Here is a 13995-nt window from a genome sequence, read left to right as displayed (position 1 = left end):
AGTGGAATTGTGCCTTGCAAAAGTTCCATTTACATTGATAATGACAACCCACTCCAGTACTCTTGCCTGGAAAATCCCATGGATGGAGAAGCCTGGTAGGCTGCAGTCCATGGGGTCACTAAAGAGTCAGACACGACTTAGCGACTTCACTTTCACTTTTCACTTTCATACATTGGAGAAGGAAATGGCAACCGACTCCAGTGTTCTTGCCTGGAGAATCCCAGGGACAGGGGAGCCTGGTGGGCTGCCGTCTATGGGGTCGCACAGAGTCGGACACGACTGAAGCGACTTAGCAGCAGCAAGGTGAGTGGTATCCATGGATCAGAAAAGAGCTATCATTAAAAACACCATCTTCTCGGAAAGGTGCAAACACCTCAATTTTGATTTCGGTTTAACAGTGATATTTACTTTGCTGACAACTTAGGAACTCGAGTTTAACAGGTCATTTTTCTTCATGCCTAACGTCAGTGTACATAATGACAAACCAGGAAACACCCGTGTTCCGGAGGGGCCCTCCACAAGGACGTTCGAGGTAACAGTTTAGAAGAGGCAGGGGAGAGGGCGTCGGTTAAGTCACTTATCAAAAGTCATTTTATTGACAAAATAGAATACTTATATTTGTTCTTACAGGGGTGGCCTCTAAACTTTTTACAGAAAATGTACAGACTGTATATCTTTGGGTATGTACATATTTTACACATTTTTACAATTTAACAAATAATTATATTTATAAATACATCCTCTAATGTAAGAAACCCGTATTTACTTGGGGTGTATAATTAAGACATTTTTTTGTTTGTTTACTTAAGGCATCTGCCTGGTCATTAAGAATACCCAAACCGTGCAATCCCGTTAGGTCGCGCGCATCCCGCCTCTAGGACGTGTTAGGAGTAAGAGTTTACGTAGCAGAGTCGAGGGAGAAAACTCAGGTCCCTCAGGTGAAATCTGTAGGTCTGGCTTCAAGCTCAGCAAATGGCAAGCAGCGAGGGCTCCAAACCTTGGGTCTCGGAAACGCAGCCTCGGGGCTCACCCTCCTCTGCCCTGCCAACAGAAATGAACGCCTGGCGGGAGAAACTCTTCGCCCGTCGGTAGAGGGAAGGGGGGTGGGTCTGGGAGCCTTCAATGCCAGGTACTTTGTTCTAAGCGAGTCCCAGCTAATGGATACCATTAAGAGTTCATTATGATGCTAATAGCAATCAACACGGTGAAGGGGTGGAAACCTCTGCCTTCGAGTGTCCTCCTCCCACCCCCCCACCCCCGCAGCACTCCGTCTCCTCGCCCCCTCCCCACACCTCGCGGGAGCACCCTCCCCTCCGCTCAGACCTGGGACAATGGCATCTGCTTTGGATAAGACACCGAGCTGGCCGTGCCAGATCGCCACGTCAGGCCGGTGCTGACGTCGCTGTAGAGGGAGCCCGCCCCGCCGGCCCCCGGTCCCCCGCCCCCGCCGGCCCCCGTCCCCCCGCCCCCCGGGCCGCCGCCCGCCGCGCCCGCGCCCGCCGCGCCCGCGCCCTTGCTGGCCCAGCAGCAGCGGGTGCACAGCGCGCGCCACGACTCGAGCGTCTTGCCGGACCAGACCCACACGCCCGAGGTGATGCCCACTACCAGGCACATGAAGTACTTGAGCATGAAGACCGCGTAGTCGGGCCGGCGCGCCTGGTCGGGCTGTAGATCCCGCAGGCACGGGCAGTTGTGCGTGGCCTCCCAGCGCGGGCGGTTGTGCTGCTCGTAGAAGAGGCAGGCGACCACAACGGCGGCGGGCACGGTGTAGAGCACGGTGAAGAGGCCCAGGCGGATCATGAGCTTCTCCAGCTTGTGCGTCTTGGTGGGGCCACCCTGCTGCTTGATGACCGAGCGGATGCGGAAGAGCGACACGAAGCCGGCCAGCAGGAACATGGTGCCGATGAAGAGGTAGATGACCAACGGCGCCAGCACGAAGCCGCGCAAGTTGTCCAGGCTCTGGTTGCCTACGTAGCAGATGCCTGCTACCGGGTCGCCGTCCACCGAACTGAGCGCCAGCACAGCGATAGACTTGACGCTGGGCACGAGCCACGCGGCCAGGTGGAAGTACTGCGAGTAGCCGGCGATGGCCTCATTGCCCCATTTCATGCCCGCCGCCAGGAACCACGTGAGCGACAGGATCACCCACCAGATGGAGCTGGCCATGCCGAAGAAGTAGACGAGCAAGAAGACCACGGTGCACAGCGCCGGGCCGGTGGTCTCGTAGCGCACGTGCTGCTCCACGGCGCCCAGCTCCTCATACTCGCCGCGCCCACCCGGGCCCCCAGCACCGGCTCCCGCCGCACCCGCGCCCGCCGCCGCGCCCCCCGCGCTCCCGGCCCCGCCCGCAGCCCCAGCGCCGCCGCTGCACGCCACCTTCTCGTGGCCCGCCACCAGGCGCACCAGGTAGCCGACAGACACGAAAAGGTAGCAGGCCGAGAGGAATATGATGGGCCGCTCCGGGTACTTGAAGCGCTCCATGTCGATTAGGAAGGTGGAGACGGTGGCGAAGGTGGACACGAAGCATAGTACAGACCACAGGCCTATCCAGAAGACGGTGAAGGCGCGCTCGTCCTGACTGAAGAACGGGTTGTGGCAGGGCAACGCGCAGTTGGCGATCTGACCCGTCTTCACGCGGTTGTAGAGAGGATGCCGCTCGCTGGAGACGCTCACCATGGGCGCGCGGCACTGGCATCCCGGCTCGCAGGGCGCCGCGCCGCCGCCAGGGGGCCGCGCCTTCCCGCCGCCGCCACCGCCGCCGCCGCTGCCGCCGCGCGCAGGGGGCGCAGCCGCGTCCCCGCCGCCGCCCCTGCCGCGGGACGGGGGCCGGGCCCCGGGTGGGCGGCCGTGGCCGCTCCCGGAGGGCGGCTGCTCACCGGGGGGCGGCGGCGGCGGGCGGCGCGGCGGGCTGGGCGCGGCCGTGGTGAGGTCGGTGCGGTTGTAGTCCATGCACAGCGTGTCGGGGTTGCCCTGCTCGGGCAGCCGGTCGCAGCGCATGCGGTCCGGCCAGGCGAAGCCGTACTGGCGCATGAGGGGTGCGCAGCCGGCCTTGGCGCGCTCGCACACCGAGCGGCAGGGAGGCAGGGGCTTCTTGTAGTCCTCTAGGCAGATAGGCGTGTACATGCTGCACAGGAAGAACTTGAGGTCGGGCGAGCACTGGATCTCCACCAGCGGCCAGAACTGGTGCACCTCCAGGCCCGCCTCGTCCTGCGTGTCGTGGTTGAACTGGTTGGGCATATAGGTGTAGTTGTAGCCGATGCCCTTGCACAGCGGCACGGTGATCTCCTGGCACGCCAGTTCCTTGGCTGAGGCGGCCGCCGCACCGCTCGAGCGCTGCAGCAGCGCCAGGGCGGCCAGCAAAGAGGTCACTTCCAACAGGTAACCCCACTCCATGCTGCGCGCCTCGGCCCCGCGTCTTCGCCCTCCGGGCGGCGCGCAGAGGGGCGCCAGGGGCTCCTGCGAGAGCGCCGGGCTCTCTCCTGCCTCTCTCGGGAGGGGTTCTGCCAATAGCCTAGTCCCTTCTCGGGATGCGTCTTCTCGGTGCTGCGGGAGACGAGGGTGGCCGCCGAAGGGCACCGTGGTCCCAGGGTCTGTCCCGCTCACTCCCGCTGGGCTCAGCCCTCGCGGGACAGAGTGGCCGGCCTCCAGCTCATCTCTCCCTCCCTCGATCGCTTTCTCCGCGCGCGCCCGTGACTGTGCCGGGCACTGAGGGCGGCGGCGCAGCAAGTTTCTTCTCCGGCCGCGGTGCGCAGTCAAGATGGCTGGGCCAGGCCGCTCTGAGCCGGGTCAGCCCCTGCAGCCCCCTTTCGGCGACCCGGGGCTCATGCTCGCCCCCAGGGCCGCGCGGCTGCTGCCGGGGTTAGGGGCCCGCCTCCGCCGAGGCCACGGCCCTCAGTCCCCAGCGTCCGTCCGTCGGTCAGCAGCCGGGATGACGGGCCACGCCTCCGGTGGAAGTCGCGCTTCGGCCGGCACTGGGGCGAGGTGTCGGTGGTCCCCTTCTCGCTGAACTCACGGAGGCAAATCCAGGCCGGAAGGCGGAGCAGACACCTGAGCGGCGCGCCCGCGCCCCGCCGCCGCCGCCGCCGCCGCCGCCGCCGCCGCCGCCGCCGCCTCCGCCGCCTCCGCCGCCACCACCTCCTCGGCGGGAGCAGTGTCCTTCGCCAACTTCCCGCTCCGGCCCCGCTACGCCCGGGCCGGCTCATGAATATTTATACGGCGCGGACTTGGTCTCCGCCCGCGGCCGGCGCGCCAATCCCGGGCTCGGGGCGGAGTCTGCGCGCTCCCCAGGCCCCGCCTTCCTGGGGCGGACCCGGCTGTCCCCTCAGCAGTGCGCGCTGTCTGCGGCTGGAGTTTGGATAACCTTGGGGTTGACCGCAGAGACGGGTTTTGCCACGATCGTCCCCGCGGCGCTCTGTGGGGCTGAGGTCGGGGTTCCTTCACCCCGAGTCTGCGCTTGGGAACTGGGGAAGATTCTTTATGCAGCGCGCGCTTTCAGAGGCCAGTTTCGAACTAGTCAATCCCCTGCTTCCTACGCTCCCCGAATGTGGGCAACCTGCTGGCGAGGGGACCCCGCGCCCCTCAGCCAGCCTGAGCGTGCGCGGGGGCTTTGCGGCGGAACGGGGAAGCGGTACCCTTCTTGGGATTGTCAGAACGATGGTCTTGGAGGCTTGGCGATGTGGGAGGAGTGGAATGACTGCAGTTCATTCTAGATGGTGGGGCTGGATGGGGGGCAGCCGGGGAAGAGGTACCCGGGAGTCCAAGGGCGCGGGCGCGAGAGGCATAGGCACCCGGGCGGGCGGGAAGAAAGGGGTCTCCTCCTGCTTCAGCTGAGGGACGTGAGGCAGCGTCAGTTTCCTTACCTGGTGAGTGGGGTTCAGATCTCAAAAGGGGTTAGTTCAGATCTCAAAGGGGGTCCTGCTAATTAGGCTAGATAAGATACATAAAGCATCCGGACATATATAAAGCGCTCCCTTAAGAGATATAATTCCCTTTCTTCTTTAAAAAAGAAAAACAAAAAGAAAGGGAGAAAGAAAAACTTATAGGACAGACTGGAAACTCTGTGGCTGGATTCTCCCTCTTAGCCTCGCGCTTTTGGAACGTATGTGCGTCTCTCCAAAGTTGACATGTTTTTGCCAGAGCCTCCTCCTCCCGGTGGGAGGCGGCGCCGGGCCTTGGCGCGGACGCGCGGACACGTCTCCGCGGTGTTCCCGGGGCCGAACGGCTGGGGACGCGGCCAACGAGCGAGGCCCCCGCCAGCTCGTAGCCACCTTAGACGGGGAGGGGCCCGAGGGGCGGGCGGCCTGGCAGGTTCATTTACGCTTGTTAGGACGTCCCAGGGGGTTGTCTTTCTCCGAGAATGGAGTGTTTATTTTTTAATTGATGTGCTGTTTCATTTAGCGCTTGTATGGAACTCACGCTGGGGCTGTAATTACTGTAATCTCGGGAACAAGCATTTCAGTTAGCCAGGAGGGTGGCAGCAGACGTCTGTCTCTCTCTCCTCCTTTTCCTCTCCCCTCTCCCTTCTCCCTCTCCGGCTAGAAAACTAAAGTTATTGAGGATATGGAGACGAAGGAGAGGTAGAACTAAAAGCTCTTCTGAGGCCAGGCCTTTTTTATTGGCTTGGGGGAACGGGAAGAAAGGAGGATGCGGTGGTGGTGGTAGTTGGTAATTATCTGTTTACAAACAACTGTTGTCGTGAAACAAAAATAACTAGCAGCATCTGTATATGGCAGGACCCTAAGTCTCTCCTGTTCTCTCTAGCTTAGTTTAGCAACCGCATTCTAATTAGAAAAATAGAATCTCCCAACTCCCCCTCTCCCGCACCCCAGCCCCACCCCTAATTTTTGGCAAGTTCAGTATTTTCACCAAGAATTCTAGGCAGAGCCACCAGGCTGTAGTCATACCCCCATTGTCTTTTTTCTTTTAAACTGGTCTATTTAGAACCTCTTTATTATACCAAAACAAAACACTTTCTTCGCATTTTTTGTTTTAGAAAAGCTAAACTGCATAGGAATCAGAAATTCTGAGGCTTCAGAAAGGTTGGCTGATTCAGCAGAAAATGATCTCGAGTTTTCAAAAATGCAAAGACTCAACTGTTACTTGGTCTTTTAAAAATGAATTTCTTTCCTTTCTCCTGATGGGAATTCCCATTGTGGCATGCGGAATGCAGAATGCCACCTCTCTCCTCTTGGGATCCTGTTCAGTGATGGCCATGCTCCAGAACATTCAGCTGCAGAGGAACAGCAGGTGATACCTGGAGATAGGATGCTAGACACAGTAGTAAGGCAACCCCCCCCCCGCCCCCCCCCCGCCCCCCCAGTTTAAGGACCAGCCTGGGCCCTGCCTCCCCCTGACCACAGATAGGAGGCGCTTGCTTCCAAAAGCAACATAGAGAGTTTCTTATGATTTTCTTCAGCAGGAAATGTCAAATAGTGGAGTTTAGAATTACACTATATAAATTTACTTCAATTCGGTAAAAACAAACTGACATTTGAAAGTTGAGGCTGCAAATAGTTGATTTTGGCTTTTAATTGGCATTAAAAAAATTTTTTTTTCCCTTTCCTTTTGAGACCAGATGAAAGCTCTGATGATGTGGAATGTGGAAATTTGGGGAAAATATATTAAGCTTGCCGGAGAAAAGCAGACAAAAAGTTCAGAGCTTTCAAAAATCATTTATCGGCTATTGAATGTGAGATTAAAACTACGTAAAATCATTAAATGCTTACTTTTAATTGAGAGAATAGAAGAATAGCATTTAAATTTTACTGTTAAATGGCTACTTGGCAATCTTTGAGAGCAGAAGAGGCTTAGGAAGCCAATTAGCGTATAAAAGGCAATGATGGGTCAGCAAAAAGAAACTAGGATCATTTATCAACATCCTGGCTAAATAATGATTTTTCTTTTGTATGTAAAGCAGCTGCTTTTTAAGGGAGGGGAAATAGCTTTAGTAGTGACATAAATAATGTAGGGAACTTTCTAGAGGGATTTCTGAACAGATGTCTGGTTGCTGAATAACCCAGGAGCATAATGATATAAACAAGTTGAAGGCATGAATCTAACAGAGAGGAGGGGATGTTAAAAAACATTGGGTACCTAGTTAGATGATTGACTATCAATATATTGTAAGTAGTGAACTGAAGAAACTTTGATGAATTATGTTTCAGTGAACTTTAATTTAAAAGTCCAACCTAAAATTCTTGTCAGTAAGACCATCCAAGTCTATATTATTAGAGAATATTAAACTCTATCAAATAATATTGATGTTTCTTGATGTTTCAGAATCTGTCTTTCAAAGGGTTATGCCTTGAGACATCCAACCATAAATGGAAGGAAAGGTAGAGATTAATTGGTCTTGCTTCAAGCTCTGTTAGAATTAAAATGGGTGAGATTGCTTTTCTGTCCTTCCATTTTTATAATTAACTCCATTAAAGGGCTTCCGTTTTCTCCACCACCAAGAGAAAGACTCTGCCAGGAGGAAGTACTCCTTGCCATGTCTGCTGTAACGAGGCCAAGTCATAAACAGATGCAGATAACTGAGGCAAACAAGTGCCACTGGCCAGGTGTCAGATTTCCACTTTACATGCAGCTGCCATTTTGGAAAATGGTACCTGTGCTGTCATTTAATTGGATAATTAATGTGAAATATATTTTAAAAATCAGTCATTGATTTTCCCACTTCATTTATACTGATGTGTTGGCCAGATGCTGACTCTTATGATGCAGAATGCCTTGTGCATGAGTTTGGGAACTTTCAGATAAATAGAGATCTGATGCTAAAGCTGAAACTCCAATACTTTGGCCACCTCATGCAACGAGTTGACTCACTGGAAAAGACTCTGATGCTGGGAAGGATTGGGGGCGGGAGGAGAAGGGGACGACAGAGAATGAGATGGCTGGATGGCATCACCGACTCAATGGACATGAGTTTGAGTGAACTCCGGGAGTTGGTGATGGACAGGGAGGCCTGGCGTGCTGTGATTCATGGGGTCGCAAAGAATCGGACATGACTGAGCGACTGAACTGAACTGAAAGTAAAACTGTCTGAGCCAAGAAGGCAACAGCTAGTCTCACATATCAATCCATCTATAAGCAAGGAGTTCCACCATTGGTTCATGTTGGGACAGCAGTGATAGACCTGCAGGTCTGCTCTGGTCTCTTGGCCTCCCCTTGGATTGCATGGGGCCTCCCACTGCTGAATCGTGAACTTTCACAGGACAGCAGGCCAAGGCAGGATGAGTGGCAGGACCTCCCACTATTAGAGGAAATCCTTTCCCTTAGGTTACACTGGTCTGAACCTGTCACTCCAGTCTTAGCCACGAGGAAGGCTCAGTAGGTGAGGGTCTGGTGGGCAGTCCATGGGGGTCGGGCTATCAAGGCCTGAAGCTGCCAAGGGGAGGAGGGCTGTTGAGAAGACATACAGCAGTCAACCACATGTCACTATGGGACATTAACTTTCAAGTGATATCGTTTACCAACATGCCTAGTCTTCCAGAGTATTTTGTTCAGGGCTATAAATTAAGTATGATCTAGATCCAAGAAAACCTTGATATTTACTTTTTTATTTTTTCCTTTTGAAGTACTCTGTACAGTGGTGTGAATTAAATGTCAAACAGTTTACTACTTATTTTATTTATAATGTGTATAAACTGTGTAGTGTAACTCCTTAGTTGCTTTTTGTTAAGCTCTTCCCTTCCTGTTTGGACACTTCCTTAAAAACATGGAGCCAATTCTGGAATTTTAGTTCTTTTTTTCTTAAGTCTTATATTATGTAACTTTTTTATATTGACAAACTTAAATAATATAGGAGAAATGATGTTATGCCCCACCTCTGAAGGGCTTATGGATGTGAAAGAACTTTTCTATCAAAAAATTTTTGGTGCAAGTGTTTACTTCTGGTAACACCGATCCATTTAAATGGTGGTCTGAAACAATAAAATTTACATTAGTAATGTGAATGATACTTACAAGGACCCCGAGGGCATGGAGGTGGTGTTGGTACCAAAGACATTTCTATTTTCTCTTTAGCCCAATCCACTTTGGATCAGGCAGGCCTGGGGAATCACAGCTCAGTTATTCCCTACCTATGCCAGCAGGTAACCTATGACCTCTCTGATATTTACTTCCTCATGCATAAAGTATGGAATGACAAATACTAGAGTCCTTACAAGCCTTGAGGGTTAGATGAGCTAAAAGCTAAAAACTTGGTGCAGCACCCCTGGTGGCTCAGATACAATGCAGGAGACTCAGGTTCGATCCCTGGGTCAGGAAGATCCCCTAGAGAAAGGAATGACTACCCACTCCTGTATTCTTGCCTGGAGAATTCCAAGGACAGAGAAGCCTGGTGGGCTACAGTCCATGGGATCCCAAAGAGTGGACACGACTGAGCAACTAACACTTGGTGCAGCACAGTATCTGGACTTTGATGCATGAATTGAGCTTCGCAAGAGTTTACTCTGAATGTGCAGAGTGATGTGAAATGTATCTATTGATTTCAGAAATAACTACAGAAAGAAATTATCCTTATCTTTCACTAAAATTTCACCTGACCTAGTCAAGTCCATACACTTAACCATCACAGATGTCCTCTTTTACTGGGAACACATAGGGGTCAGCCACAGATCCACAATCACAATGCCATTTGATGAAAGTATTTATAAAATACACAGAAATAATCTTAGGGAACAGCGAAATAGGCCCAAGAGAGCTGGAAAGACCTTCGTAGAGTTTTTTAGAGAGTAGTCAGCAGTTTGCTAATTTGAGGAAGGCAGAAAGTTTGAAGCAGGTGGCAATGCATTTACAGATTGCAAAGATGAAATAACCTTTGCCTTGGTTACATTTGAAACAGCAAGAGCCATCTTTGAACAGAAACATTTTGATATGTATTCAATCAGTTGACAAAATGTGCACCTTTGGTGAGATTGCATCTGGACCTTGACTTCGGTGTGTGTTACTATGTTTTCAGCTTCTAGTAATGGTAAGCTTGGCATAGTGGAGTGGCCAGCAGGACACATTGTCTCACATCCCCCAGATCTGGGGTTGGGGGTGGGGATGGCTGTGGAGCTGGTTGGTGCTGTGTCTTCCGTGATGCCATCAAGATCCAGATCTTTCCACCTTCTTGCTCTGTCTGCCTCCATGGTGGTGAGTCCCCCTCCTGGTTACAAGGTGGTGACAAATTAAAGCTCACATCCTCACACACTGACACTGAGAGGCAGAAAGAGGAACACTCCTCAGCCTGTGTTTCTTTGCAAGACTCAGAAGGTTCTCCTGGAAGGGAATCTTCTTATTCCTTGTGGGTCAGAACTGGGTGCCAGGCCACGTCACTATGCCCTGGCCTGGCCAAGGAGGGACCACTTGAGCCAAACAGGGGCTTTGCCGGCAAGGGAGAGGGTCGGGGAATAGGCTTGGGTGGTGACCAGGGGTGTCTGCTGAAACCCAAGGCCTGTTGCAGCTCATACAAGGGGCCAGTATCTCTTGAAGACCAAGGCTTGCTGCCCAAGGTCAGATGTTGATAGTCTGGTCCTCTCTGTAGAAGATGCTTATGCCCTGGGTGTGTCAATCAGCAAAGCTCAAGACCTTTCTCCTCTTCTTTCCCCCAAAGCTGCATGCAGGTGGGATCTGTTAATAAGGTTCCAGTTATTTATTCCACAAGCCATGTATTTTGCTTCAGCATATAGTTTGTTCTGCCTTCAGAAATCCAGTTGCCTTGAGGGCTCATCGGCCAGGCTGGGGAACCACTTTGTCTGGCAGGACGAGCTGGGTGGTTTGCAGTGTTTGCTCATGGACTGGTCTCACCACAACTCCCTGCAGGGCAGTTACTTGAAGGAACACCTTACTAAACAGCTGGGAAGCATGGCTATTAAGGATCTGCCAGAAATGAAAATTTATTTCTCACCTGTGCGGTTTTCAGAGCCTCATGGGGCTGATGCATGAGCAGTTTCCAGTAACCTGTGGAAAGCCCTGGATCCAGGGGGCTGGGTGGTGTTTTGGCCTGTGGTGTGCCGACCCCTAGACGCTTGGGCTCCAAACAAACCAGCCTCTAAAGAATTACATCTGTGGGAAAGTGCCAGTTTCTACATTCTTTATCTTTTCTGCAGCATTTTGTTGATTTTAAAACTTTATTTTTACTTAATAATTTTTATTTATTTGTTTATTTTGGCCAGGGCACGCAGCATGTGGGATCTTAGTTCCCCAACTAGGGATCAAACCCATGTCCCATGCAGTGGAAGCCTGGATTCTTAACCACTGGACCACCAGAAAAGCTCCAGCGTCTTGTGTCTTTGCTCAATTTCAGTACCCCATTCTTCTCATGACATCACTTCCAGTTCTCAGGAAGACCCCTGTGACAATGATGGAGCACAGCTCCGGTGATGACCTTGGGAGTTACCTTTCTGTTGGTGACGCTGGTTGAAAAGGCTTCTTACTCACCAAATCCTGCTGACAAGCCTTTGGGTGGGATGTGATTCCTGATCCTTGGGTCAGACTTTTCCATGGGAAGAAGTGGCCCAGATTCACCTCTGTGACTTTTTATATCGCACTTGAGCCTTCACCCCCAATCTCAAACCTCTGCCTTGGTGACTATCACTCTTGGGAGAGAATCTTTTCTTCATATATGTTGATTTCGTCCTGTTCGGCTCCTTCGGGAGCTAAAAAGGAAGGGCTTCTGTTGTTTCCTGTTAGTCTATTAGCCTTTGGATTATTAAAATCATCATGTTTCCAGTGGGATCCATGTAGTCTCTGAATTCCTATTTCAAAAAATGTCTGTCTCCACTGTGGCACTTCATTTTGTGATGTCTTGTCCCCCAGTCTTAAATAGAATGGAAAGATTCATTTTATGTTTTATCTGTCAAAAAATGGAAAGGATTCATTTTCTATTAGGATTCTACTGGAGTTTGGTTGCCTTGTGGTAATAAAAGACCGAGGTTTCTGCTCGAAGGTAATTCATTGAAATTATACATCCTAATGTTTTTGATTAGACTAAAAAAATGTAGGTATAACTAAATAAAGTAAATCTCAACCTATAATTCATAACTGCAGAATGATAAATGTGAGCCTTGTTCCTAGGTTCCCCAAGTGAGCTGTAAAAGCTGTACTTCGAAAACGAAGTTTGGATTTTATGTTAATAGTTACTACAGGGAATAGTCCCTTCGCTTAAGAATAGAAGTGACCAGAATAAGGATAGAAAGTAGTTTGATCTGTGTTACATCGGTGATGTATCAGAGGGTAGTGAGAGGAGACTCGATGGACAAGGTCAGAGTAGAACAGTAATGCTGACTACTATTTTTAGCCAGCCTTTGATGAGGCTCTGGCCTTGACCTTTTTCATCATCTAGGATGTTTCAGCACCTGTCGGCAGTTAACCCTATTCAAACTGGCTTATGCACAATAGAAACGTGTTATCTCACCTAGTGAGGAGTACAGAAGTGTTGGTACAGATTATCAAAAATATCCTCAAGCGTTCAGGTTTTTTCTGTTTCTCTGTCCTGCCTCCCTTAGGGTGTTGGCCCCCCAATCCCTCAGGGTCGGAAGATGGCTTCATGTGCAGAGACAACATACCGATGAAATACAGCAAACAAGCAATGATGGGGCTATTTCATTCCTTTTCTCTTTCCTACAAGGACACACTCCCAGAAGTCTCTGGGAAGACTTCATTGGTTGTATTGGATTACATCTTCATTCTTAAAACTTTGATAAAAGAAATGGGAACACCACACTTGGCTTAAAGAAATCAGGATACCCCATCTCCTGGAGCTCAGGAGGTACCTGGCCAGGTAGAAGAGGGTAAATACCTGAAGGTTTATAAGAAAGAAAGAAGAGAAGTGGGGATAAATGTTGGTACGGCAACCGACACTCTGCTACGTGACTGTATTCATCGGTGTCTTTCTCATGTCTAAACCTCATGGACAATCTGGCAAGATAGATATTGATACTAAAAGTCATGTTTTCCAGCTGGAGCTCATTTCAGTCTCATGTACTCTATCACAGAATTTTGAAACGGTGGAATTCTTTCTCCCAAGTGAATCATTCAACCAAACTGCTGCTGCTAAGTCACTTCAGTTGTGTCCGACTCTGTGTGACCTCACAGACGGAAGCCCACCAGGCTCCCCTGTCCCTGGGATTCTCCAGGCAAGAACACTGGAGTGGGTTGCCATTTCCTTCTCCAATGTGTGAAAGTGGAAAGTGAAAAATGAAAGTGAAGTAACTCAGTCGTGTCCGACCCTTAGAGACCCCATGGACTGCAGCCTACCAGGCTCCTCCATCCATGGGATTTTCTAGGCAAGAGTACTGGAGTGGCTTGCCATTGCCTTCTCCGACATGTAAAAAAATAAAGATATATCTAAGTTCAAATAATGAAATGGACAGGAAAATCAATGTAAAAACTCCAGTAAAGCTTTTGAACAAGATCATTGGAAAAGATCAGTTATGGATGATACTGGTGATATCACACACAGACCTAAGTTCAGAAAGACGAGTGCTGACGTATGGCTTTCCTAACCGGTGTCTCGCAAGAAGACTAAAGGTATGCACAGAAAGAAAAAAGCGGCTTCCTTCTGTGAGCTTCAGGTAAACGCTGATTGCATAGTGCGATTGCCGTGTTGAGGGTTTTCAGCGCATTACAGTCATATCATAATTTGGTTAACTGTCTTTTCTGATATTTCCTTCTATGTGAAGCATCTCCAACTGGGCACAGCGCCCCGGCTGCTCCCCACCTGCTCGCTTCCTCCTGTTTGTTGGCTGTGATTGCAGAGGCCGTGGGCGTGCACTGCCCAGCCAGCCATCTCTTCACTCTTCTGCCCCTCCGGCCAGCTCTACTCTGTTCCTGCGCAGAGAGACCTGCTTCTCCCTGGGGTGGCCAGTGGCCGGGGTGAGTCCACTCAGTGCGGGGAGTCAGTAGTAGGACACAGCCCATAAATAAAAGCAGCATTTTCTAATATCAGCTTTATTTGTTAGAAAGATGTATTTTATCCTCCGTGAACTACCTCATACCTTAGTTTTCAAT

General features: G+C 51.0%; 1 protein-coding gene across 1 annotated transcript; it reads right to left on the bottom strand.

Annotated features, from left to right (window-relative positions):
- Window positions 1–564: 564 nt before the first annotated feature.
- FZD8 (frizzled class receptor 8) lies at window positions 565–4122 on the bottom strand. Its single transcript, XM_055428564.2, has one exon. It carries the CDS (start codon window positions 3391–3393, stop codon window positions 1318–1320), a length of 2076 nt encoding a protein of 691 aa, XP_055284539.2. The 5' UTR covers window positions 3394–4122; the 3' UTR covers window positions 565–1317.
- Window positions 4123–13995: the final 9873 nt, after the last annotated feature.

This window comes from Moschus berezovskii, chromosome 15 (genome assembly GCF_049115385.1).
Source record: "Moschus berezovskii isolate FMDL1 chromosome 15, NW_MosBer_1.0, whole genome shotgun sequence".
Classification (NCBI taxonomy): domain Eukaryota; kingdom Metazoa; phylum Chordata; class Mammalia; order Artiodactyla; family Moschidae; genus Moschus; species Moschus berezovskii.
This window is presented reverse-complemented; position numbering and strand designations above follow the sequence as displayed.